The sequence below is a fragment of the Rhamphochromis longiceps genome, linkage group LG17 (assembly GCF_057381845.1).
Source record: "Rhamphochromis longiceps isolate RC_006_pf linkage group LG17, R_longiceps_female_GT1.1, whole genome shotgun sequence".
In the NCBI taxonomy this organism is placed as follows: domain Eukaryota; kingdom Metazoa; phylum Chordata; class Actinopteri; order Cichliformes; family Cichlidae; genus Rhamphochromis; species Rhamphochromis longiceps.
This window is the reverse complement of record NC_140573.1, coordinates 41,877,742-41,902,302: the sequence shown is the minus strand read 5'-3', so window position 1 is coordinate 41,902,302 and position 24,561 is coordinate 41,877,742. Positions and strand designations below refer to the sequence as shown.

Below are 24,561 nucleotides of genomic sequence, written 5' to 3'. Positions count from 1 at the left end.
CGGAGTTACGTGACGGTCACATTGGTGGCACGTGACCAGGGGCCGATGAGGAAGTAAAACACTTTCTGTGCAGCAACATGGGGAGAGGCTGGATTTGAACAGTGTAGATAACATGAGCAGGGAAAGGCGCATTCGCGTTTCTTTCCTCACACAGTGTCACAGTTGTTCTCTTAATAAAAGCCGCTCCCTGCAGATGGTTTATCGCAGAAGCATGTTTCGCAAAAACTTCCCGAGTAAAGCGTTTGTCTGCAGACTCGTTCTTCTCTGCTTCCACTTGAATAAACGACTCGTAGCGATGTCGATGCCAAAGCTGTCGGGAGAAAGCTCCGAGCCACCGGCGAACAGCGGCGCGTCACAGATCGACGAAGGCACGACAGCAGCAGACGTCAGCGACGCGGGGGGCGAAAACGACCCCTCCTCCGCGGGAAAGTTCACAGAGGGCGAGATGGCCATCCACAGAATCCATAGACTAGCGTGTGCGGTAAGATGCATCACTGAGACAGCCAATCGTGTCATGTAGCACAATCGGACCGCAGATCCACGGGTGATTAATTACACGCGCTTTACAGAGAAATGATGATAATTCTGGGACAGATGATGATGCAGATGATGAGATATTCACAGTTTTCTGCGTTATTCTGAAAATGTTTCACAATCTGTAATCATAGGTTTCTGCAGATTGATGAACCTCTGCCTGTGTTTGATTCTGAGAAACTCTGCCTCTCTAAGACGCTCTCTTTATACCCACTCATGTCACTGAGCTGCTGCCAGTTGACCTGATTACTGATAAATGTTGTTTCTTTTTAGCTCCTCTTACTTTTCAGGCTCCAACATTTTTGTTGGAATAGTTTTTTTATTAGTCTTTTCTCTTAAACACAGTAACAAGTTAAAATCTGACGTCAATAATCTGGAACAATACCAGCATAATGTTTTCAAACTGGCCACCGTGTGTTAGCAGCACGATAACCTGGCAGCTACGATGCATCTCCTTCCTGTTCCCAGGGCGGTGCCCCCAACCCTCCTCCACGTCCCCCGAGCCCTTAACCAAGTGACATTTAGGAAGATGAAACCACTGATGATTTTTGACTCAGTCTTTCCATTCTAACCCGAGATAAACATCTTAATTATTTTGCAGTGAAAGTGTAGGTATTGGAAAGAGGTACGAAACGGCGCCTGAACGTAGGAGGTGTCTGTGTCCACCTGTTATTGTTGTGAACTTTCACACAGAGGAGAATACCTGCCCGCTGCCCCAAAGAAATGATGCTGATTGTTTGTGCTAGATCCATCATATTCACCAAATCTCACTTGCTCTTCCATGGAGCAGAACCAGCGAGCTGTGCTGATGACAGCGGTGAATAGGTGTCATCCGCGTGCCTTTAGGCTTATCTGTTGTAAATATTGTGCTTCGGAGTGTGGATGAAGTTGAGGCAAGTTGGCCGCGACCTGAGGAGAGCGGTAGGGCCTGGGTGGGAAAAGTACAATACAGAGGGGGCCCAGCTATGCCAGCTTCACTATGTGGCCTTGCAATGGCATGTGAAATGACAAGCCGTGTCACCAAAGGGCCTGGGGCCTTTTTCCCTTTGTGGCCTGTCAAAGCTCACCAACTAGTGGCTCTCAGTTTGAAACAGACTGAGAGATGACATTTTGGAACTTCCTAAGGGATGGAGAGGAGTTCAGGCTTTTTCCACTTACAGAAGGTGTTTTTGTGCCTATGCAAGACGAATAACTGCACCAAATAAAACAACGACTGTCTGTAAAGTTGATTTTTCACCATCCTGAAAATTGTCAGAACGACGTGCAGGTTTCAGGGCTACCAGCGGATTAGTCATAGCGTATTCTCACTACTGAATTGCACGCTAATTAATTAGTAATATCTTAAGAATGAGGGTGTCTTACATCTGTTTCTATGCTCAGAGGTCACCCAGTCCTCCTTCTCGTTGAACCACAGCAATCTGTCTCTGCATACGTTCTTAGGCACTATTTTTCTTGCAGGCGTCCTTGTGTTTGGGTGAGTATATGTATCGTATGTATTTCTGTGTGCACGGTTCACATCCCGCCACGTGTTTGTGTGTCGCTCTAATTGAATGGTAATATCTTCATTATGCTCAGGCAAAGAAGCAGATGTACGTTGACCCTTCCAGCGGGTATAAGGTGTTCACAGAGTATGCCCACCTTCAGAGAGGGAAGTGCTGCGGCAGCGCGTGCAGACACGTGAGCTCTTTGTTTTTACTGGTTTTTCTCCCTGTTTTTGTCCTCTGCCGTGTTTTTCCCACCCTGCACGTTTGATCCTGTCTGTTTCCAACGGTAACCGACCTCGTTTGTAAACCGTGGTTCTGCCAGAGCAGTTTTGACCAATGTTCGTCATTTATTTTCAGTACAAAACATGAAACGAAAGCAGGTTTGGTGGGTTGGAGCTTCCATGGTGTTGTAGAGGATGAGCTAACAGGGCTAATGACGCTGTGTGTTAGTTTCCAGGCTGCTTTCTGTACGTGGATGGAACCAAATAGAAGTAAAACGAAATAGATGGTCCAGTACGTTGCATCAAAATATGAAAGGGCACAAACATGTAAACTGTCTTTATAACAGCACCTTTCAAGGTAAGGATCACAAAGTGCTGCACACCAACAATCCACAACAAACACAACAGCCTATACAAAGAAGGATCGATGTTTTAAACAGTTAGTGCCGTCTACAGTCTCCTTCGGTCTTCAGGTTAGAGCAAAGAACCTCCGACGCCGTCAAAGACCTGCACGTTTTATATGGATGCACGGCTTCGCTACAACAATCAGAGCTCTGATCGCCGAGCTCGAGGACCGAGGAGCCTCACGGTCGCATTTTGGACAGCAAGTGAGACCAACGCACGCTGAATTAGTCCAGTCTGAGGACACGAAGGCATCATAATAATAATCCTTCCTGACGGTTCAGCTGAGATCACAGCAGTAAATATGGTTAAGATCAAATTCTAGGTTTGACTCTGTGACACAGACTTGAGACGTGAGCGTGACATTAGCAGAAAGGCTCATCTGCTCAGAGTTTGGGGATCTATTTTCTCAGCATCATTCCTGACCTCTGCTGGTTTCAAGTTTCCAGACTAAGGATCGGTGATGGTGAAATGCAAAGCTGAGCGGTTCATCCGTGTGTAACAAACCAACTACACAGACGTGTTGTGGGTTTTCTGACGGTGTCAGCCCCGCTCTGCTCATATCTGCTTTGCTCTGTCCCACCGAGTCTCGTTGTCCACTCTCCATCCCTGCTCTGGGTTTTGCTTTCGCCCCGTCCCATCCCATTCCGTCTTCCCCCCTGTCCTTATCCGACTCGTCCTTTTTTCCTTTGCTCGATCTGCTTCTCATGTGTCGTTCTCAGTGTGACTAAAGCTCTGCTCCACATGCAGCTGTTAACCGGCGCTAATTTATCTCTCGTCTCCCCCAGTGTCCATATGGCCAAGTCAACGTGAAGGACCCCGCCACGAAGAAGCGGTTCAATTCCCTGTTTTACGTGTAGACCTAACAGCCTCGTGCCAAGGTAACGCGCTAGGAGCCTGTTTGGAATGGAAGCCACCGCACATTGCTTGTCTTCTGCCTGTCGTTATTTGGACTACTTGAGTCATTTTTTTCTTTTAGCCGTGTAATAAATGATGAAATATGGGTAGTGTCTGTGCAATACCTATCTCTTATGAATCACAACTATTCTTAGGATTATTTTCATTCTGGCAAAATGGGAAAGGAGGAGAACGGATTTGTTCACTAGACCCTCATGCAAACCAGCCTTTTATCACATTTTTGTTTTGTTCTGTTTTGCAGATACTTGTTTTTTCCTCTCAGTGTCCAGTGAAATGCCTTTGAGCCTCATTTTTTCTTTTCTCTTCAAGAGTATTTAATATTTTGTAGTATTCTGCTCTTCTGATGCATTTACAAGGGTTGTGGGAGTATGGAGATGAAAAACTGAGAGTGCATTTTAGATCTTTGCCCTCCAGATAAAGGGCATATAAGCGAAAGTAACTGTAAGATAGTCAGATGGAGTCTTGTGCTCTTTTGCTTCGCATCGCTTGTTATTTTTTTTCTCTCCCAAACGTACGACTGCATGAATATTAGCATCATTTACACACCACAAGTGCTTGACTGAACTGTCTACCTTTGACTGAGATACTGTGTTGTTAAAAATAGGAAGGTGCCAGGGGTCAGCCCTCACACTTGGCTGCGCTGCTTTTACACCACTTGATGGAATCAGGCTGTTAGCAAACATGCCACGGACATCAACAGCAGCCCTCCCCACCGGACTTGCAGCTCAGCCTCCTGGCAACACTCGGCTACAGTGCAGCTCCCCGCGGCTGCTCTCCTGAGCCGCAGCCTAATGAACTCCTGGGCCCTCTCATCCCAGGACTGCAATAGATCAGCTCGGCGCTCACCAGCTCGCTTAGACGCACACATGCGCAGGCAGGCTCGCTCCATCGCAACACTGCGTGGCTCCTAATAGGCCGATATAGAATAAAGGTTGCACTTGACCGCGCGCTTCGTAGCCCTGAGTGATAGCGCTAGGTAAGGTCAAGCGCTCGTATAGAACTACCTATGCCGTGGAAAGATGCGGCGCTTGATTTGCGAGTGCATGTGGGTAGGCGGCGTGACGCCTCCGGGCGCTCGCCGGAAACCCAACGCGCACGCTCGTCCTTCTCCGCCCGATTGGGCAAACGGCATCGCCATGAGAGGATGTGTCTTTTCCTCGGCAGGTGGGTCCCAAAGGCAAGTGCTTAGCGATCGGAGCAAAGCCCTGTGAGCGGCTGCAAGGAGATCGGTGATCCCGACAGTGCTGGGGAGGACAGGTTCTGGGGACGCGTCGTCAGGCGGGATGAGAGGCGAGTTTATTTGGTGTTATTCTAAACCGAGGCAGCGGAGCGTGCGGCAGCAACATTTCTACAGCGGGACGGCGAAGGTGTCACACTCATCAAGTACCTGGGCCCGCTTGCCTGCCGCGGCTCTGCCGGTTTTGCCTAGGGACTCGTCTGTCACATTAAAGTAGATGCATTGCCATTCAGGGCCTCGGCGGTCCCGCAGCCTGACCATGAAATAGGCCAACTTTCATGTCTGCCTCATCCCTCCACGTCTTCCCAATCCAGTGATGGCACAGTTTGAATTTTTTCCCCTCCATCATCTTCCAGCCTAGCAGTTTGTGACTGAGACGCAAACAGCACACCTTCCACAGATTAGCAGAGAAATGCACTCCGGTTACTAATTCATCCTTAATTCATTAGCGTTGATTGAGTAGCCTGTGAAGTGCACTGGGACAATGAGAGAGAGCGTTCAGCTAGTTTCTGTGTTTAATCACTGAAACAAATTAATTTATCTAACGTTGATTAAAGTCCCGCCTTTTATTTGGGTTGTCTCTGGGTTGAGCTGCACCACGATCATTTTCTCTTTTACCCACAGTGCACATGTGCTCCCAGCAGCCGGTTAGACACGTGAGGCGACTCTCTCAGGCGTTTTGGACTGAACATGTCGGACCCTCAGCTGGAGCATATGCTGTACTGGAGCAGAGTGGCAGCTATACGCCATGTGCCTTTCTGCAGGATGATGGCACTGGCTGCAGAGAAAGAGCGAGCTGTCCAGTTTGGATCTGTGACCAGACGTGCTCCAGTCACAACCAGTTGACAGGCCAAGCAGCAGCCCCCACCCCCATCGCACCCCATCTCAAAGGGGCACAGCAGCCCCGCGGCCAGTGGCCCCGACCACAGTCGGTTACAGCGTCTCCATCACTGCTGGCCGGAGCAGCCAGGAACTGACACAAGGTTGGCAGGGAAAAAAACTTAAGTGTCAGCCATATGATGGCTGAAAGGAACATCAGTCTCAGCAATTGGCCAGGCACCGCTCAGTATGCCTGCCTGCGTGTGTGTGTGTGTGTGTCTTGATATTGAAGCAGCATTTGAGCAGCCCCTACATCAACGTCTGGTCGTTCTACACAGACAATGTCAGCTCGCCTCGGGGCAGCAGCCTCCACAGTGGTCATATGGACAACCACATCCCTGTGGTAGAATTAGTGATAAAAAACACACATGGCCACTGAGTGACAGTCAGCGCACCAGATTCCTTTGGACAGACAGGGCTGCAAATAGCACAGAGGAGCAGTTTCTCCCTCAGACCGCAACTGGTGGTCAGGCTCATGCCAGGCCGAGCCGCGGTCGCCAGATGAGCCCAGATAAAAGCAGAGTCGGGGGCAGTCAAAGGCACTTAAGCGCCCAAGGAGCACTTTGGCCTGTTTATTTCCCTCCTGGTTTTGCATCGCCGCAGTCGTTCGTGATTTCTCATCTGCGCTTTGGACCCGACGTGTCGCCGCTTTCTTCAGCTGTCACGCCGTCTAACCTCCAGCTCGCTTCACATTACGCCGTCTTCTGACTCTGTGTCCTCGCTCACTGAAGTAGAAAGACGGCGCTTGTTTGACAGCAAAACGATATTTACTAACCCTCTCCTCGCAAACGCTGCTCTGCCCCATAAGGTTATGTAGTGATAAATAACATCCATCTATTATGTTTCCATGTCCTTTCTAGTGTGTCCAGATACGGACTAATACACGCACCATTCCCCAGAAGGATACCGTGTCCCCAGAGGTGCTGGGGGTGGGTGGGGTGCATGTAGTGGTAGCTGTTCTGGAGGCAGGGAGGGGAGGCAGGCAGCAGTTGGTGTGCAGAGAGCAGCGGCTCAGGCTGGCTAGTTAAGAGCTTCTCTTTCCTATCCTCCATCTGCCAGGGACTGGGGTTGTGATTTGAGCTCCAGCAGAGCAGAGCAGGGAGGAGATCGAAGGAGGGGTGGATGGCGAGAGGGAGGGGGGGGGAGCGTTGCTTGGAAGAGGCAGAAAAGGGAAAGTGGTAGAAGCAGGATGAGGCGGGGGAGAAATGACCAGCAGGAGGAGACGTGGAGATTCTCGTATTATCCTCCGTGTCGTTATTTTCTTAAAATCGCCGTTCAGCATTTCGCCTCTTTATGAGACGCCGCCGGGGGGGCGTTTCCCCTGTTTTGTGCATTTCTGACATGGCCTCTGCTTCAATAATTACAAAGTCACGTCCACTGTGAGTTTGTAAATATTTCCAGGATGTCTCACCATCCAGCCACCCAGGCTCATGAGACTGGGATACAGCTTTACAGTGCTTCACTCCTCCCTCTGTTCCTCCTCCTCGCCTCACCCTCTCCCTTCCCTTCCCACCCCTTTCTTTCATTCTGTCAGCGTTTAGCCCGTGGTTCCCTGCACCTCACTGGATCCTGGGAGAGCCTTCCCACCGCCTCCTCCTCTTCCTTGCTTCTCTCCTACTCCTTGCCTCCTCGCCTCCACCACCTCTCCTAGGCTCCTTTTCTGGCCATGCTTTGGGAGTGACTGAGAGCTCCCTCTGTGAGACTGAGTGTCACTTGAGGTGACCCAGAAATGATAACTCCAGATGAACTCTGGATGTGTGGTAATCTAACCACCGTGCCCTACAGCAGAGAGGAGCCAGGCACTCGGGGAGGTGCGGGGGTGGGCGGGGGACAGCCAGGCGACCTGCTTGGCGCTGTAGCCGCGGTTTCGCCGATTTAACCAAGCGCGCTGCAGCGCCTGTCTGGGTATCGTGCTCCTAGCACGCTGTGTGTGCGCTCCGTGTTGTGCTACGCTGTGAAATAGATCTCAGTGTTGTTGCATTATTGATGAGATACACTGTGATGTCAACCCAGGCTGAAGGAGCAAAGCAAAATGACTGTTAGCAGTGTGGCACGTGATCATTTATGCCAGCGGTGCAGAGGTGTAATTAACTGTCACCCTTTGCTCCAGCCCCGGTGCTCGTTCACACAATATTCTATTCACTCGTAGTCAATTGAAACGAGTCCATCCGTGCACGGCGCGCCGCTCCGTGGGGAGCACGAGCACGTTTGGGTTATCTTGTTGTTTTTCTGGATGACCTCCCTTTCTCGTGTTAAAGATGAACGTGCACTTCAGGAGGAGCTGAGCGCTCCTTAAACGCTTTTCATTCTCGTACCGGTGATACCGTTTAATGCGCGATTGTCAGTTTGCATTTCAGGTGGAGAATAATAAGAAAGTAAGAAACCTCGCGCTCCTTGTACTTACCTCTTAAATTGAGAAAATACGGCCTCATTAAGAGAGACACAACCAAACCATCCTCAAAACATAAACACTATTAATATTTACTAAAATCTTGACATTATTAATTATTGGTGAATTTTTCATCAGCTTTTCTTTTTTTCATTAGATGTTGCAACACAAGGCCACACAAGGCAAGTGTGGAAGTCTACTTCCTGGCTGAACAGACTTATTATTGCTTTGAATTTTTATGAAGTTTGTCAGCTCAGCTCCTCAGAAAAGGATCCGGGCGTGCAGTGTGCCAGACACATATGTCTTTTTTGTCTTATTTGTGTTTGTAATGAAATGCATCAATAAAATTAGACTAAAAAGTGCGGTGGGAGTCACGTGTCGTCTTGTTTTAATGGATCGCACATTTTTATTATTCGTTTGTCGTCACGAAAATATGAAATCAAGGAAGTCAGAGAAGGGGGGAGGCGGGGGGAACAAAAAACTGCGACCTTTCCTAATAGGCAACCCTCCGCTGTTTTGGTCCAGTACCCACATGATTCAAATGCGCACAATTCGTCAATTAATGAGCACTTTTATTTTGAAAATGGCTTCGATTTGGTATTTGGTTATTCAATACCAAAACATTTTCCCCTCCAGGCGTGTGTTGCTGCGCTCCCTATCTTTGTCAGATTTGATTGATCCAGTTTGACTTTACACCCTAATTATTTATTCACACAAACCTCTCCAGCCAGTGAGCCTGTAACCGTGCTCAGCTCACCTCAGTCTCCTATAATACGATCGGTGTGTGTATATATATATTTAAAAATAAAAGGTAAAGAAGCTATGATGCATTTTGGGATTATAACTGTTTAGGCCCAGATGTGCTTGGAGCCAGCTTTCATTTCCGATCTGTGCAGACGCTGGCTTATTCATAGGTGCGTAACATGAATAACAATAATGATAACCGTGCAGGAGCTGGATTCATTTACAGCACAGGCTAAGTTGGGGTGTTTAAAGGACAAATACATATTTAATTGTTGAAAAGTCCCTACATTTTATTTTATACAGGGATAGTTTTATTGTTTCATTTGGAGACCACCGACTTCACCACTTTAATTCAGAAGCACATCACAGATTATAACCTACATGCTGAGTAGGCCATTGGCTCATGGCTCCCCGTTTTCTGTGTGCTGCGGTGTGTTGAGGGCCGTCTGCCTACGAGAGAGGAATATTTAAATGTCTTGTGTTTTAATTGACGCCCGAACTAGAACTGTAAGCTCAGAAACGAGGAACAGCCCCCCATCTACCGGCAGCCTCTCCTCTGTCTCCTCTGCACACTGCGCACAGTCCGGAGCGGCTCAGTCTGCGCGCTGCACAGGGATCTCACTCTCACACTGCACAGCCGCAGGTAAGACTTTTTTCCATAGCTATTTATTCTTGAGGGCAACGCTTATAATAATAATAATAATAATAATAATAATAATATTAGTAACACAGAGAGGGCTTTGGGGGGGAAAACGAAAGGAGAAGCGGGCAGCGTGTGAAGCAATGCGCGACAGATCTGACGCGTGATAAAGACAGTGACATGGGTGATTTTGTCCAGGATAAAAGCGCAGATTTTATCGATCGGTGTGTGTTTAAAAAAAACTTATAAATATTTTTTCTTATTATTATTTTTTCCTGTTTGCCTAAATCAGTCTCGATTATGCACATAAATAATAGATTGGAGTTTGCACGCCAGTAAAATCGTGCGAAACACAAATGTACGCGTTTTATGAAAATACAGGCAAAATGTCGCTGTGTGCGTGATTGTGATATTATTATTATTATTTTCATTTTCATTATGTATTTGACAAACGTCAGTGGCCCACTGAGCCGACTCTCGCCATGTCAAACAGAAATGCTGACACTGGATTTTTGTGCTTTAGTGCTTTTCCAAAGCCTTAAAATAAATTCAATTCCTTAAAAAATAACAATAATAATAAATTAATCTTTAACTTGGATAAATCACTCTCACTGACTAAAGCGGGAATGACACACAAAATCACTGTTTTATTTCCTACCGGTTTTTTTAAAGACACTTTAAAAATACTGACGGTGTTATAGATTTAAAAAAAAAAGATATTTCAAAATAAAAGTGACTTTTTTTTCGTTTTGTAAAAAAAAAAATACATATATATAGTTTGGTCAAAATCCGGAGTGAAATAAAAAGACAATCAGACAAATAAAACGCTTCAAGAATATATGTTTTAAATACAGAAAAAACAAAATAAACCAAACAGCAGCTACAAAGACCCCCCCCCCCTCGCCCCCCCCCCCCTCCCCTTGGTGTTCACTGACACATTGGTAAACGCTCTTCAGTCATATTAAATGTCACTGCTGGAGGCAACGGGCCACAACGGCGTTATTTATCGACATTAAGGCTTTCATTAATAATAATAATAATAAAATTTTCTTTAAAAACTTCTTCATATTCAAAACACACCCTTTTGCCTAATTCGCAGAGAAGACGCAGAATGGCAGGAAAACTGCAGTTAAGATTAAAAATCGCACACAGAGCTGAGCTTATCGTTCCACTCGGGGCGTCTTTGTCCAGGTGAAATGAAATCCTCGTGTCCTTTTTGAGTGCCCCTTTTCCCCCCACCACTCTGCGGCTGGTGCCGGGACACTGCAGAGCGCAAATGAGCGTTATGGGTTTGACAACAGCTGCACGTCCAGCCCGTCCAGGAGGGTTCAAGCCTCGTCTTATAGCGCTGCTATCAAGGGGCCTCCAATTAAAGCCAACACAACTTCGCGTGTGTGTGCGTGCGCGCGTGTGTGTGTGTGCGCGCGTGCGGTGAGGTGGATGGGTGGTGGGAGGTTCACGTGATAATGTAACACGTCTTGAGATGAAGCATCCACACCTGCAAACCTCCCCGAGCTTTGCTAAATCTATTAACGGGACTGATGTTTGTCTGTTGTTTGTGAAAAATAATGCCGTCATCGATCTTACAAAGACCACAGCTCGCTGGCATGGATCCAGCTGGAAGGTCACGCGGCCAAAATCTCCAATTAATGAACAAATTAATTAAAAAAATATAGTTTTGTTGTCACCAGGTCTGCACTGCATACAGGAAGCGGAACGCGTTTTATTTCCTGGCTTTATTATTTGGGCAACAAAGCTTTCCACACCCTTTTAAAACTGACACAGATCGTTATTGCAGCCCCCCCTGCGCCCTGCGTAAAGCAGACCATCTTTGGAGATAGGGATGGAATTTTAAAAAGCATGAATTTCTAAAAATATGCAATAGCTGGTTGAGGTTTCCCTGTGGCGACCACCAACTGGAGGTCTCTCTCTCATCTCGCCTTTACTTCCACGTTGCTGCTTATAAAGCCCTTAAGAAGAAAAGCAGAAAGAAAGAGAAACACACAAACAAATGAAATGCGGAGACTACACAGTTCTCGCTGCTGTCAGATCAACTCTCCAGCAGGTAAACAAGGTTTTGGCCTAATTCAGCAGACAGAGAAAAGACGAAGGGCCGCGTTAATGAATCCTTGACAGTGGATAATGACTGCTTCAAAAGAGCGTTTAAAAGAGGGAGAGAGAGATTTCTATACATGTAAGCGTGCAGCGAGCTGTTCGGGTTATCTGAGTAAGGAGGCTGTCGTTACCTGGGATACATTTTATTCATTAATTAATTCAGTTTTTAATCAAATCTCATTCATTTGGGCTGAAAACAAATCACATTGTTTCAAAAATGTTCAATTGAACCTGTCCCCGCCCTCTAGCCTATCACTGATCACTGCCCCGCCCAGACAGAATATTTATGTCACACACTGTGTGTGTGTGTGTGTGTGTGTGTGTGTGTGTGTGTGTGTGTGTGTGTGTGTGTGTGTGTTTTGGGGACCAAACCAAACACTCGGTCTGGTCCAGCTCGCACTTCCCAAAAACTCTGACCAACCAAAGTTTTATTAGAAAGTGTCTTTAAGCGACACCCCGTGAGACACGTGTTTATTCCCACTTGTGAGGCGTCCGGTGAAACCACTGAGGGCCTCGGTCGCCTGCTTGGGATGCAGATGATTTCATAAATAAATCTAATATATTTGCACCGACTTTGTGCAGCTTACGTTCCCGTCGTCTCGCCTTTAAATGGCAGAACAAACGTAATGAAAATGTCAGTACCATAAAGCAGTGGTCCAGAGTCGGGGGGTTTTGAGGGGAGAGTGACATCTCTTTGTTGCTGAATAGAAATCAGCGGCGATGCAGGGAGAGAGAGAGATGGGGAGAGAGAGGGAGGGAGGGAGAGAGGAACTCCTCCTACCAAATTATTCAGACTGGGCCGGCTCTGCTCTCTTCACAAATAGGACACGGTTCTCAAATCCAGGCAGTCCCAACCTGACCTCCAAGCACCGAGGAGCCCCGGACTGGGAAACTGGGAGAGAGAGAGAGAGATCACCAAAAAGAAACAACAACACACAAAAAAAACTTTGTGTCATTATTTTGGCCAGTGTTCACACTCCCTCCCCTCCTCCCTCCTCAAACTCCACCACCACTTCCACACCGGCCTGTCGCATCATTTGGACTATATGTTGTTTTTTTTGGGTTTTTTTTCCTGGAGGAGAGACATTCACAGGAAGAAGGAGAGCTCCTCCTGCCCCACTCACGCTGTAGTTTCTTCGTTTTGTCCTTTTTCTTCCCGTTGCTTCTGCTGAGGAGGTGATCTGAATCTCTGGGGTTGTGTCTATTTTTTCCTTCTTCTTCCTTGTGCCTCTTTTTTAGAGCCTCAGAGCCCATTTGGATGCGCTGAGAGAGCGGGGCGCAGCGCTGCAGTGCATTATATGGAAGTTGTGGGCTGCAAGACAGAGGCAGGCAGTTGCACGTTGCGTCCAGGACCTGGAGCCATGCTTTTCCACGGGATCTCCGGGGATCACATCCAAGGAATCATGGAGGAGATGGAGAGAAGGTCGAAAACGGAGTCACGCCTGGCGAAGGGCATGCAGCTGAACGGAAGAGAGTCGGTAAGAGCCAGGCCGAGCCGTGTGTGAAATAATGGCTAAAAAGTCGCGTTAGTCTCACTTACCGCAAGACCGAAAAACGGCACGTTAACGTGCCCGGAAACGTGCAGACATTTGGGTGGTAAGTAGGAGGCCAGTGAGGAGGATTCTCGTCTTTATCCATATTATTCCATTGGATATGATAGATTTCATAGCAGCAGTATTCTTTTAATGGCTGCGTCTTCTTCTTCTGCACAAAAATAATTGGCGTGAACGACAGCTTTTAATTCTGGTGTCGTTATTTCTAAATATATTTAAAGCACCGTTTTAGTCTTGTCATCAAATAAAACAAACATTAATGTCGGCGTATTATTTCTCTGACAGCGTTTTGCATTTTCAGTTTCATATTTGCAAATAGAAGCCGACCTGATTTTTTTTTTAAATTAAAAATGATTAATTTTAGCATTTTAAATTTATTCGTAGATGGATTTAATTTCAAAACACGAACATCATCTGTATTTTTCCTTCATACGTATAATAGGTAAATAGGCTTAATTCATAGACGCGTTGTTCCATAAGTAAGAGCTATTTGCACATCAAGCTGCTGTAGCATAACTGAGGGTTTCACAGGCAGCTTTCAGCTTTCCAGGTTTAAAAAAGAAAAGTTGAATTTTATGGCCAGCATTTCGTTTTTTTGCTTTTCTTCTTTTAAGCACAATGTTGTGACGATTTTCCCAGCAGTGGTTTGAAGCAGTCAGCTGCCATGAGCCTTGTTTTCCTTCTTTGTCCCAGAACATGCCTTCTATGAGCCCAGAGAAGCCAGCCCTGTGTGCCGGCTGTGGCGGCAAGATTTCGGATAGATACTACCTCCTGGCCGTGGACAAACAGTGGCACCTGCGGTGCCTCAAATGCTGTGAATGTAAACTAGCGCTGGAGTCGGAGCTAACGTGTTTTGCCAAGGATGGGAGTATCTATTGCAAGGAGGATTACTACAGGTAAGAAAACTGAAAGTTTAGCGTTTCAGTTTTACGGGCTTGCTCCTAAAATCGTGTGTCCCTCTTTCCCCTCTGTAACCTAAACCCAAATCTACTGACCCAGTTCGACAGTGACCTATTTATATATGATATTAGTTTCCAGCTCTTAAATAACCATTTTAGCAATCATTGTGAGCAGTCAGCGTTAGCCCTTCATCAACAGGCTGCCAGGCCTCGGACCGAAAAACATCCCAGCTGTCACTAACGTGGGCTGCCTGCTGTTAACCGGGAATAAGTTTTAACAATGAAACTGTGCTTTCTCTCTGTAGCTTGGTGTGTAATGCAAACACGAACTTAATGCATAAGTCACCTTCTTATCCAAACTCTTATTATTATTTAATTATTATTATGTTAAAGTAATATGAGAGTAGCTCCAGAAAAACAGCTGGACAAAAATGTCCTATCCTATATTCTTAACGCACATTTTTACGGCACTGCTTCGGCTCAGGCCGGGATGCTGTTAGTTACGCTCTGTAATTATTACAAACTTGTGTATTTACCTTCTGATAGTGTTGCTGAACATATGCTTGTATTATTCGTGTGTCGGAGGAAAGCAAACGGGCTAGCGTTCGTGGGTTTTATTGTCGAGGTTGTGTAGCGACTCTGCGCGCACATGTACACACCCAGTTCTGGGCCAGATGTGGCTATCAGAATGCAACCTCAAAATATAGGCCTGCTTTAGTGATCCTGTGCAGGACGCTGGAGCCACGCTAAGGCGCATGGAGGCCGCTTAAATAAGGCAGGCCTTACTTTTAGCTCGTGACACTGCGGGTTATATTTTAGTTTTTAGTCCCGTCCCCCCCCCCCCCCCCGTGCTGTTTGTCCACTCTGGTCTTTATGGATGAGGAGTCTTGACTGTGTGTCTGTTCCAGAAGGTTCTCCGTGCAGAGGTGCGCGCGTTGCCACCTCGGGATATCGGCCTCGGAGATGGTGATGCGAGCGCGCGACTCCGTGTACCACCTGAGCTGCTTCACGTGCACCACTTGCAACAAGACCCTGACCACGGGCGATCATTTCGGCATGAAGGACAGCCTAGTGTACTGCCGACTCCACTTCGAGACGCTGGTGCAGGGGCCGGACTACCACCCCCAGCTCAACTTCGCCGAGCTGGCAGCCAAGGGAGGCGGCCTCACTCTACCCTACTTCAACGGCACCGGGACGGCACAGAAGGGAAGGCCACGCAAGAGGAAGAGTCCGGCCATGGGGATAGATATACCGAGCTACAACACAGGTGAGACAGCTGAGCTGCTCGGAGCTTCATTTCACATCGAAAAACAACAACGACGACGACGACGCGCTCACAATAAAAAAAAAACCCTTTTTAGTTTTGGTGTGGAATCGCTCACATCTGCTTGAAGTTTTAGTGCATGGATGTTTCCAGCAGAAGAGGACAGTGAAACCAGGAAAAACATGCCGAGCTATAATGTTGTCATCACACACAAACCTATGAAATTAAACATTAAGCAGATTCTCGCGAACATTAAGGAAACACCAGTTTAGGAACCCTCCGCTGCACAGTGAGCGACTGAAATGATAAAGGCTGTCAAACGGTGCTGCCTTAATTAATCTTTTTCCTCTTTCCATTTCTTTCCTTAAAAAAAAAACAAAAAAAACAAAATCGAGTGAATCAGAAAAAATCCAGCGAAATCTCGCAAATTCGTTTTTTTGATGGGCAGTTGCATTTTTTTCTGTCGCTTTTTAGTTGTAGTCGGGCCCTTCAGTATCCCCTCTGTAACACGCCTATTATTTCAATAAATGAAATGGATGCACTCGTTGCCTTGTTGGGTGCCTCGTAGTAAATGCACGTGAACGTCTTGCACCGGCGCTCCGAGCTGCGGGCTAATTGATCCGTCCACGCGCGCGTCTTTTACGCATCATTTCCGCCAACAGAATGATCGAAAGTTGACCTCGCCGCCGACCTGCTCATCGACTTTTATAATTAGAACGAATTTAGGTCATAACACGTGAAAAACAACGCGTTTGAATGGAGTAAACGTAATATAGAAAATAAATCGTGGACAAAAAAATGTCCGAATATTCCGCGTGTTTCACTTTTATGCGAGAAACAAAAAAATAAATTTAAAAAACCGCTGGAAAGCGCAAATGAAGCCAGTGTTAAACGCAGGTTTCACGTAAAATGCTGCACTGGATCGTCGAATGTTATAAGCCGACCCCGGCCCTCCCTGCAGTGTCCCCATTTTGTTCTTGCTTTCTGCGAATTAGTGTGCGGTTGAGAAAGTTTGGCATTGTGCGCCAAGTTTCCTGTGTTCCTAGTGAATGGGTAGGAATAGGGGTAATCTGCGCGTTAATTGTTCTTTGTTAATTGAAGGTGACGTTGGAATCCCTGGCCTCCCGTGCGGCGGTCAGCACAGTTCTCAGGGACAGAGCAGCGCCGCGCAGAGGGGCCTGCTGCAGGGAGAGGCCAGGGGCTGAAAACACAGCACCGTACAGTCAGCGCTCCGGTTAAATGAGCTTCGGTTTGTTATTCCTAAACACAATTCTAGGGGATTATGCAAATTCCAGTTTCTCACTGATGCTCTAATAGGAAAAAAGCCATTGTAGTCCCGTGATTTTGTTTCTGTAGTAAGAATAAGAGATTACGCTTATTCTGCCAAAGCGTTATAACAGAGGACAAGTTAAAATAAAATAGAAATAAAATCCACGCTCACAGAAAAAGGCCCAAAGCGCAGTTACAGTGATGTCCATGTGAATTAATTGGTATGCTCCGCAGACACAATAAAAGTCCCAGAGGGAATATAATCGTGTTCATTTGGGACTCGAGTGGAAACACCATCAATTTTTAAAAGGATATTTTTGTTTTTAGCCACATGTAATTAATTTAAACGTTAAAATGTTAAAATGAGCTCACAAATGAGAGATTTTATTTTATGTTTTAAAATTAAATTAAAACGGCATCAACTGAAATAAATATACATGCGCATATATATTTATTTCAAAGCACTCTTTTGCCTCCACTGGGCTCTGCATTACGAACACACTTTTATAGCATCACTGTGTTGTTCATATAAGTGGCTGCACAGATCAGCAGGCTCTTATTCATAACAAATAGGAAGAGGTTTTGTTTGAGGTTTTTGTTCCTGCTTTTGCAGCACATCCATGTTTGTTTTCACCAGGGAAAGGTGTGTGAGTCTGCTGTGGATTCCACAGCAAAGCTGGTCTTGTTTGGATACAGAGACCCCTAGTGGGTAATATCTAGTTAAACACGAGCCAGTGAAGACTGGAACAGAAGAGCACAAATGTCAGTGATTGTTAGGTTAAAGCTGGATATTCAAACATAATGAAAGCCTTTCACACGTATCAGCATCGCTGTTCTTCTTTTAAATGATGTGTAATTTAGCCCCAAAATGGCTCAACAGGACACACTTTAGAATTGAGAAATCCTACATTTCTATATTTTTGCTGCTTTTGCAGCCACGTAAAAGATTCAGATACTTTAGACGTGCTTTCCTGAAAACACTTCTTTTATGTGAGGATCAAAATAAATACATTTTCATTGTATGTTTTTAGACAAAATCTCATAAAGTCTGGGACAATAAAAAAAATCAAATTGTGTTTGAAAAAAGCCTTTTTTCTCGCAGTGACAAGCAACACTGCTAAGCAGCGCCTGCGTTTAATTTACTGGATCCGTTTTAAGTATTTTACACACTAAGCTACTGACAAATGAGGCCCATTAGGCCTATTAGTCTTTGCAAACACAAGCAGAAAGGATTTAGCCCCGTCCCAGCGTACAGTTAAAATTCATCATTTTGCTGTTTTTTGTTTCAGATCTGCTCACGCAGACACGAGCCGCACGCCGCGGTTTACTTTCCTTTTAGCCGGTTCAGTCAGCTTCTCGGCTTGTTGAGGATTTTAATTGTTATCAGCACTTTGACGATACGCCGTGATGACACAGAACAGCTGTTTCTGCCTTAGCCTGTCAGTGGAAATCTTTTGTCTCTTTTTTCATCAGCGTCAGTTGGAAATCACTGGAATGAAGCTGTTTTCTTATGGTTATAGCGGTGCTAGTGGCCTGGGGCACAGTGCAAATGAAGTCTGACACAGAGGGCTGTTTATCCAAATGTAAACTGACCTGCCGAAGTTTCTTTTTTAAAGCCCGCCTCACGCTCTGCCCTCTCTTCAGGCTGTAACGAGAACGACACCGATCACTTGGACCGGGACCAGCAGGCCTACCCTCCGACGCAGAAGACCAAACGCATGCGGACCTCCTTCAAGCACCATCAGCTGCGGACAATGAAATCCTACTTTGCCATCAACCACAACCCCGATGCCAAGGACTTAAAGCAGCTGGCCCAGAAAACAGGCCTCACTAAGAGAGTCCTACAGGTAAGCAGAGTCATTGCTCCTACTAAAGTCGCTCACCCCACCTGTGTGTCTGCACGCCACTCCTCCTCCTCATTGACACCAAAGTGATCATTGATGTCGTCATCTTTTTTAGTTTTGCTTTCTTTTGTTGGTCCATTCAGTCATTAGATGTATATCCAAGGGGTTTATCTGGAATTTGTAGATGTTGTTTCTTTCTTTCTTTTTCTTTCTTTTGGAGGGAAAGAAAGGAGAAAGCAGTTAACTTTTATATTGCTAACTTTGTTAGTAGCCAGAGTGCACTTTTACTTTAGAAGAGAGAAAAAAGGTGTAATGAAAGTCTCACAGTTAAAAACAACCAAATCAACCAAATCAGTAAATTGTAGCATTTTGTTTTGATTTGCTATAAAAATCCACATTCTTGTATTGAGTGTTCAGCACAGACTCACTGGTTCATTGTTACCTTGCCCCTTAAGCCCCAACTAATGTATCATACAAAGATTCATATACTTGAGACAACTTTGAAACAGTAACAGCTGTGATAACTTGACTTGTAAGCTAATGTACACATGATCTGATACTTTCTTTAAAAAAGAAAAGAAAGTTCCTTAAAGCACTAAAAGTAAAAGCCACATTGGGATTGGTTTGCAGGTTTGGTTCCAAAACGCAAGAGCCAAATTCAGAAGGAACGTTTTGCGACAGGAGAATGGAGGTGTTGATAAGGCTGATGGCACCTCACTCCCTCCGCCCTCATCCGACAGTGGGGCCCTGACCCCCCCCTCCAGCGCGGCCACACTAACAGACCTGACAAACCCCTCTATCACTGTAGTGACCTCCGTCACCTCTAGTTTGGACAGCCATGATTCGGGGAGCCCTTCGCAAACTACCTTGACAAACCTTTTCTAACAAGCTATCTCTAGCAGACTGATTCTGTTTGGGTTTGTTTCCCCTTTTTCTTTCTTTTACTTTTCTTTCTTTGTTTTCTTTCTTCAGTTTCACATTTTATTTTTTTAAAGTGACACCTTTAAGTCAAGCAGAGACAGCTCCTTGGAACACAAAGTGCTGCACTGTGCACGCAAACAAGAGCAACAAGAGCAACAAGCAGCAGCGACCGCATTAAGACACGAGGAAACCATTTTAATGTGTAGCATTTGAAACTGCAGATGCAGAGATTGACTCGGGATGGGACGTTTTTGGAGGCGAAGGCTTTAGGAAGGAAAAAAAGTTTGCCTGGAAAACTTAATTTGTACATTTGTCTTGAATTCTGGTTAAAAAAAGAGTGAAAACGGGCCCTCCTTAATTTATGCTTAATTGGTCAATTTTAAAATCCTACCGCTATTTCGCCCTCAGATTCCTGTACATGTATGCACTGTGTTCGCACTCTCCGATTTAAACATTTTGTTTCTGTTTTGGACTCATTTGGGAAAAATAAACTTGTAGAATGTTCTGTATATGGGTAACTCCAGAAAACAGGCTTTAATTATTTCCGAATGTTTCGGTCTTAAAGACCGAGTTGGATGGAATCAGAGCTGCACGTGAGAAAAAGAAGACGAAGGAGAAAAATGTGCAGATAGGAAACTTTACTGTGACGAGGAGAGAGAAGCAAATCCCTCAATCTGTACAGTGGTAACTGTTCAACGTGTGATGTCGTCACCTTTTCGACAATTAGAAACCGGCCAGAGAAATTCTGATTGGAGAGCAGTTAACGATTGTTTTCACGACGGAGCACTTTTTGGTTTTTTGCCTTTTTTTTGTCGTTGTCTTGTTGGCCTCATGGATTAACCACGGATAAAAAGCCTGGTGAGCGTAGATCCACAGCTAAACTCGATTGCACAGTGACAATATACTGCCCAGTGAAAAGTGCATTATTGTTTTTATCATGTTGCTCAGGGTAACGATGTGATCTTGGGGAAAAAAGAACAGAGCAGGGCGAGGGGCGAAGCGGCCGCGACGTAGATTTGTAGAGCTGACATGAACATTCAAATGACCTCACATAGGTGGAGTCGTGAGAGGCAGCCAGCGGGAAATCGCTGTCCGTGTGTTCTCCTTTCCGGCCGTATATTTCTGCTTTGTTTAACGACACTTGCCACTGAACAGACCAAAAAAAGGGAAAAAGAAAAACCACCACGTTTCTTCTGGCTGAAAGGTAGAGAGCGAGAGAAAAGGAAAGGGCGAGCAAATCTTCAATGGAGTCGACGCATTTCGTCGTGAGCGGGCGTCACGGTTTGTTCTGTCGGGGGCAAAGGTGGCGCCCCCGATCTACTCGATGGAGTAGATGCCTAACTCAGTTCTTCTATGTGCCTTACGCTATAACTTGGGAGAAGTTTGTGAAATTCAGGATCTATGTGTTCTTTGTTAACTGATTCACATCCTTTTTGGCGCCTCACTAGTTTTGTACTGTTTTGCATCTTATCTCCGAAGATCTTTTTATGGTGTATCCTGTTAAAAAGGGGGCAGCGATGTCACGGAAAGCATTTGTGCACTCTTTCAGATATAGTTGGGTAATCCGAGAACCTTATATATTGATCTTCGTGTTAATAGTTGAGTACAGTAAGTGTTCTATCAAGATTGTCCATGTTTCCCTGTTTCTTGACAAAGATGGTGTATAGAAACTATTTCCCCTTAAATATTTATGGACCAAACGGTTGTTATATATCTTATTAAATTTGTGTGAATAAAAAAAATACTTTGCTTTAAATGGGTTTTTATTTTTCATTACACTCGCCATTGTTCTGTTCTTTCTTGGATACAGTTGTTTTTTTTTTTTAGTTTTGTTTCTCACATCAACAAACGAGAAAGCATTCAGTTATTAATGACCAGTTAAACGTCCTCATTTTTGCCTCCATTTTTAATTTCTACTTCCTCTTTTATTATGTTTATGGTTTTAACGTAATGCCCCATGGATTTGCATCTAAACCCTGCAGTCGAAAATATGAAATTGCTTTTTAATGCATGAACATGGCTTTAAATTTTAAATTAAAGGAATGCTGCAAAGCATATATTGATTTCTATCTATATATATATATATATATATTTATGCATAACATATTGGTAAACCTAAAATGAAGTAAGAGTAAATGCAGACCGCGTAAAGCCAGGTTGCTCTGTAGTTAATATATTCTTACTCTATCATTTCTTTCAGGGAGAACAAATCTTGGGGCATTACAGCCATACATCCCGACGTTTGAAAATTCCCTAAAGTATTAAGAGAAGGGGAAAACTTTGATGGGAAATCCTCACCATTGAAGACAAAGACAATATTAGCATAAGATTAGAGCGTAATGAGAGCGAAAGGGCAACCGACAGCAACAACAACATAAAAGATTAAAACCCCCAAACCTGTTTCAGTTGCAAATGTACAACAGGTGATTTTTGTTTTGCTTAAAGTTTGTCCATCAGCGGAGGAGACCCCCCCAACCCCAACCCCCCACCGTGTATGATATTTATGATGTGAACGCAAATCTTTCTGTACTGGAGTGGTTTAATGCACAAAAGTGATAATAAAATGTAACATAGTGTAGAGAAAAACAGAAGAGGCAGAACGTGATTCAACACACACACCTGCACACGCTACAGGGTCTACACTCACACGCGCACACACACGTGCGCGCGCGCTGCTGCCCCCGTGCACCTCATCCAAGAACCAGCTTGCTAAATAGAAGTTTTCTTTTGTCACGAGTGTCATTTGGTAAACACGCGGCCTCCTTGAAACTCGGCAGCAGCAGGATGCCCATCAAATATGATGAGTGTATGAAGAGGACTGCAGAGCTGGAGCTTTGCCATCTGGCTGCACCGAGGGAAGGAAGTGAAAAGGAAAAAGAAGAGATTCTCATTTTGCATGCACCTCGTCATCTTGTTAACATTTTTTCCTTGAGATGTATATTATTATTATTTCCTTTGATTTACTGTATGATTTATTGTCAGCTGCAAAAATAAAGCATATGAAAATCAAGTCCCCGAAGCACATGCGGTACCTCACGTGGGAAAAAACACTCCAAATGTCACAGTGAGGACATTGATAGCACTGCTTCAAGCTCATTTGTTCTTGACATTCAGCTTGCTGTCAAGGGTGAAGCGTTGCTGCTTTCTTACCTCGTCGCTGTGGATATTTATGAAAGCGGCAGATCTCCAGTGTCTCGCAACATTCCTAAATATTTCGCTCGGACGCCCGAGATTCCTGCTTTTCCATGTGTGTATGTCTAAAAAAAGCCAAACCATATTTATGGTGTACTGCCGTTGTTTCAGCTCTATTCCAGTGATATAAAATTATTTATTCATTTGAACACGTGATTGTTTTTGTAATAAAGGATAAAAACAACCAATCAACCTCATACTGACCAGTGTGATTTACGCCACATGAGATATCGTGTGGACCGTCTACTATAGGCAAGAATTCCACCTCATAGGTGTGCTGTGTGCGTACTTTGTGTAAAAGGAGGATACACACGCCATATAAAGAAGGTATGTTGTGGAAAGGGGGAAAAAACATGCACAAAGAAAGGAGGAGGAGGGGAGAGAGAGACTGGAGCCACATGGGGACCAGTAAACAGGCTGGTGTTGAATTCCAACAATGTGGAAAACAGCAAACACTTCAGTCAGTCCAAGAGGAAACCTCAGTCACTGGGGTGCCTGTGCTGCGCTGTGGCAGCGGGGCTGTGTTCCACAGGTCTGACGGGAGGACGGTGGGCGGGTTGACACCGCAGAGCTACAGGAAGCAGGGCTGGAGCAGACACACAAACAAACACAGCCAGCCCCGCTCGGTGCTTGGAGCCGCAGGATAAAAATTCTGGACCAAATCGCGGCCCTGCTCGACAAGTATTTCAGGGGTTTGCTGCTGGTGGCTGTGATGCATCTCATCGGTAATGTTTGTGTTTGTCAGAGCAGTGGCAGCGCTGCTCCTTCATCACGGAATATTAAAAGGTGCACATGGAGAAAGGATATTTGCATGGAAATAAATATATAACAACAGTACACTGTAAGCATTTGTGCACTAAAAGTATTTTCTTTAAATCAGTGAATGCTTTTAAATTCAAATAAAATATCCTCGTTCATGCAAAGGCAAGAACGAGGTTGTGCTCGCAGCAACAGGAGATGAATGCAGGCCCTCTGTCGACTGGTATCCTACTCTGCCTTTCTTCCTTCTGTTAAATGACAGCTGTGTACTACGATGATAGAAAAACAACGCCGACAACAGTGTGTGCTTTCAGTCACACGAGGATTCGTTGAAACACTGTGGCTGATCCCGACATATGTGGTGGTCCAAAAAAAGGGGGAAAAAAGTTCATTTACAGATAAAGCAGATGGGTTTCTGCTCAGCATATAGCGCTTTAGTTTCAGTCTACATCCATTTAATTCCACTTATCCAATTCAAGGTCACGGTGAGGCTGGAGCCGATCCCAGATGGTTGCAGGTTGGCCAGTCCAATCAGTCAATTCAACGTGGATCATGATGTACAATGCAAGAGTGCTTTGATCAAACATGTAAAGCCATCGTGATTTTAGCTGTAAAAACCACCTGCAGAAATGCAACTTTCTGTGGTCAGAGCAGGCTCGTTGGATTTACAAACAAAACATGCATTTGTGCAAATTTTGAAGGGTTTGGTTTTTAACGTCGGCTTAAGCTTGTGACATTTGCAACCAAGGTTTGATATTTGATATGTCTGTCTGGAAAAATATGTTATACAGAAAGGTCAAATGAGAAACCAGCTCCAAGGATGAGGATTCTGCCTGTCATCACAGGGGAAAATCTCCAGGCCCCACGAACCAGGTCGACGTCAGATTCAAATGAAATCAGGAAAAAATAAATACTTTGCTGAGCGTGCATCTAGTTCTAGATGTTGCAAAGCAACAAGTGCAAAACTCAAAGTGTGTTTCTGCAAGCGCACATTGCATGAGGTCGCACATACATTATCACACATTATCGCACGCACGGTGACAGGCGACAGGGTCGAAACAAAGTATGGAACAATCACCGAGGCATAGGGCGCACCTGCAGTTTACATGTTGCTCTGATAGTGTTGTTTCTGTTGTCACTCTGTGTGTGTGTGTGTGTGTGTGTGTGTGTGTGTGTGTGTGTGTGTGTGTGTGTGAGATATTCTGCCAGTTCCGCCTCAGTTGCCTCCTCTCAGTGCTAGGCACCCATTTAACCTCACCTCGCACACCAACCACCCTGCTAACTCAGACACACACCG

General features: G+C 45.3%; 2 protein-coding genes across 6 annotated transcripts; both read left to right on the top strand.

Moving 5' to 3' along the window:
* The first annotated feature begins 28 nt into the window (after positions 1–28).
* lg17h1orf53 (linkage group 17 C1orf53 homolog) lies at positions 29–12,934 on the top strand. Of its 3 annotated transcripts, none has more exons than XM_085386311.1 (4): positions 29–481; positions 2,110–2,211; positions 3,430–3,522; positions 12,803–12,934. In XM_085386311.1, the coding sequence occupies exons 1-3, from the start codon at positions 113–115 to the stop codon at positions 3,499–3,501; spliced, it is 543 nt and encodes a 180-aa protein (XP_085242437.1). In that variant the 5' UTR covers positions 29–112; the 3' UTR covers positions 3,502–3,522; positions 12,803–12,934. The 3 variants fall into 3 exon arrangements, with proteins under 3 accessions (XP_085242437.1, XP_085242436.1, XP_085242435.1); XM_085386310.1 differs by lacking the exon at positions 12,803–12,934 and adding an exon at positions 5,421–6,291 and having other exon boundaries at positions 30–481; XM_085386309.1 differs by lacking the exon at positions 12,803–12,934 and having other exon boundaries at positions 31–481; positions 3,430–6,291.
* On the top strand, positions 3,446–22,702 carry lhx9 (LIM homeobox 9). Of its 3 annotated transcripts, none has more exons than XM_085386308.1 (6): positions 3,446–3,522; positions 12,803–13,041; positions 13,810–14,012; positions 14,924–15,282; positions 18,193–18,395; positions 19,023–21,147. In XM_085386308.1, exons 2-6 carry the CDS (start codon positions 12,862–12,864, stop codon positions 19,275–19,277), a joined length of 1,200 nt encoding a protein of 399 aa, XP_085242434.1. In that variant the 5' UTR covers positions 3,446–3,522; positions 12,803–12,861; the 3' UTR covers positions 19,278–21,147. The 3 variants fall into 3 exon arrangements, with proteins under 3 accessions (XP_085242434.1, XP_085242433.1, XP_085242432.1); XM_085386307.1 differs by lacking the exons at positions 3,446–3,522; positions 19,023–21,147 and adding exons at positions 6,441–9,451; positions 21,514–22,702; XM_085386306.1 differs by lacking the exon at positions 3,446–3,522 and adding an exon at positions 6,441–9,451.
* The last annotated feature ends 1,859 nt before the right edge of the window (positions 22,703–24,561 follow it).

Coding starts and splice junctions, on each gene's coding strand:
- lg17h1orf53 (XM_085386311.1), top strand. CDS start 113: ATGAGCAGGGAAAGGCGCATTCGCGTTTCTTTCCTCACACAGTGTCAC. Junction 482..2,109: donor TCCATAGACTAGCGTGTGCG/GTAAGATGCATC, acceptor CATTATGCTCAG/GCAAAGAAGCAGATGTACGT. Junction 2,212..3,429: donor GCGGCAGCGCGTGCAGACAC/GTGAGCTCTTTG, acceptor CGTCTCCCCCAG/TGTCCATATGGCCAAGTCAA.
- lhx9 (XM_085386306.1), top strand. CDS start 9,280: ATGTCTTGTGTTTTAATTGACGCCCGAACTAGAACTGTAAGCTCAGAA. Junction 9,452..12,802: donor CTCACACTGCACAGCCGCAG/GTAAGACTTTTT, acceptor CCTCTTTTTTAG/AGCCTCAGAGCCCATTTGGA. Junction 14,013..14,923: donor TGCAAGGAGGATTACTACAG/GTAAGAAAACTG, acceptor TGTCTGTTCCAG/AAGGTTCTCCGTGCAGAGGT.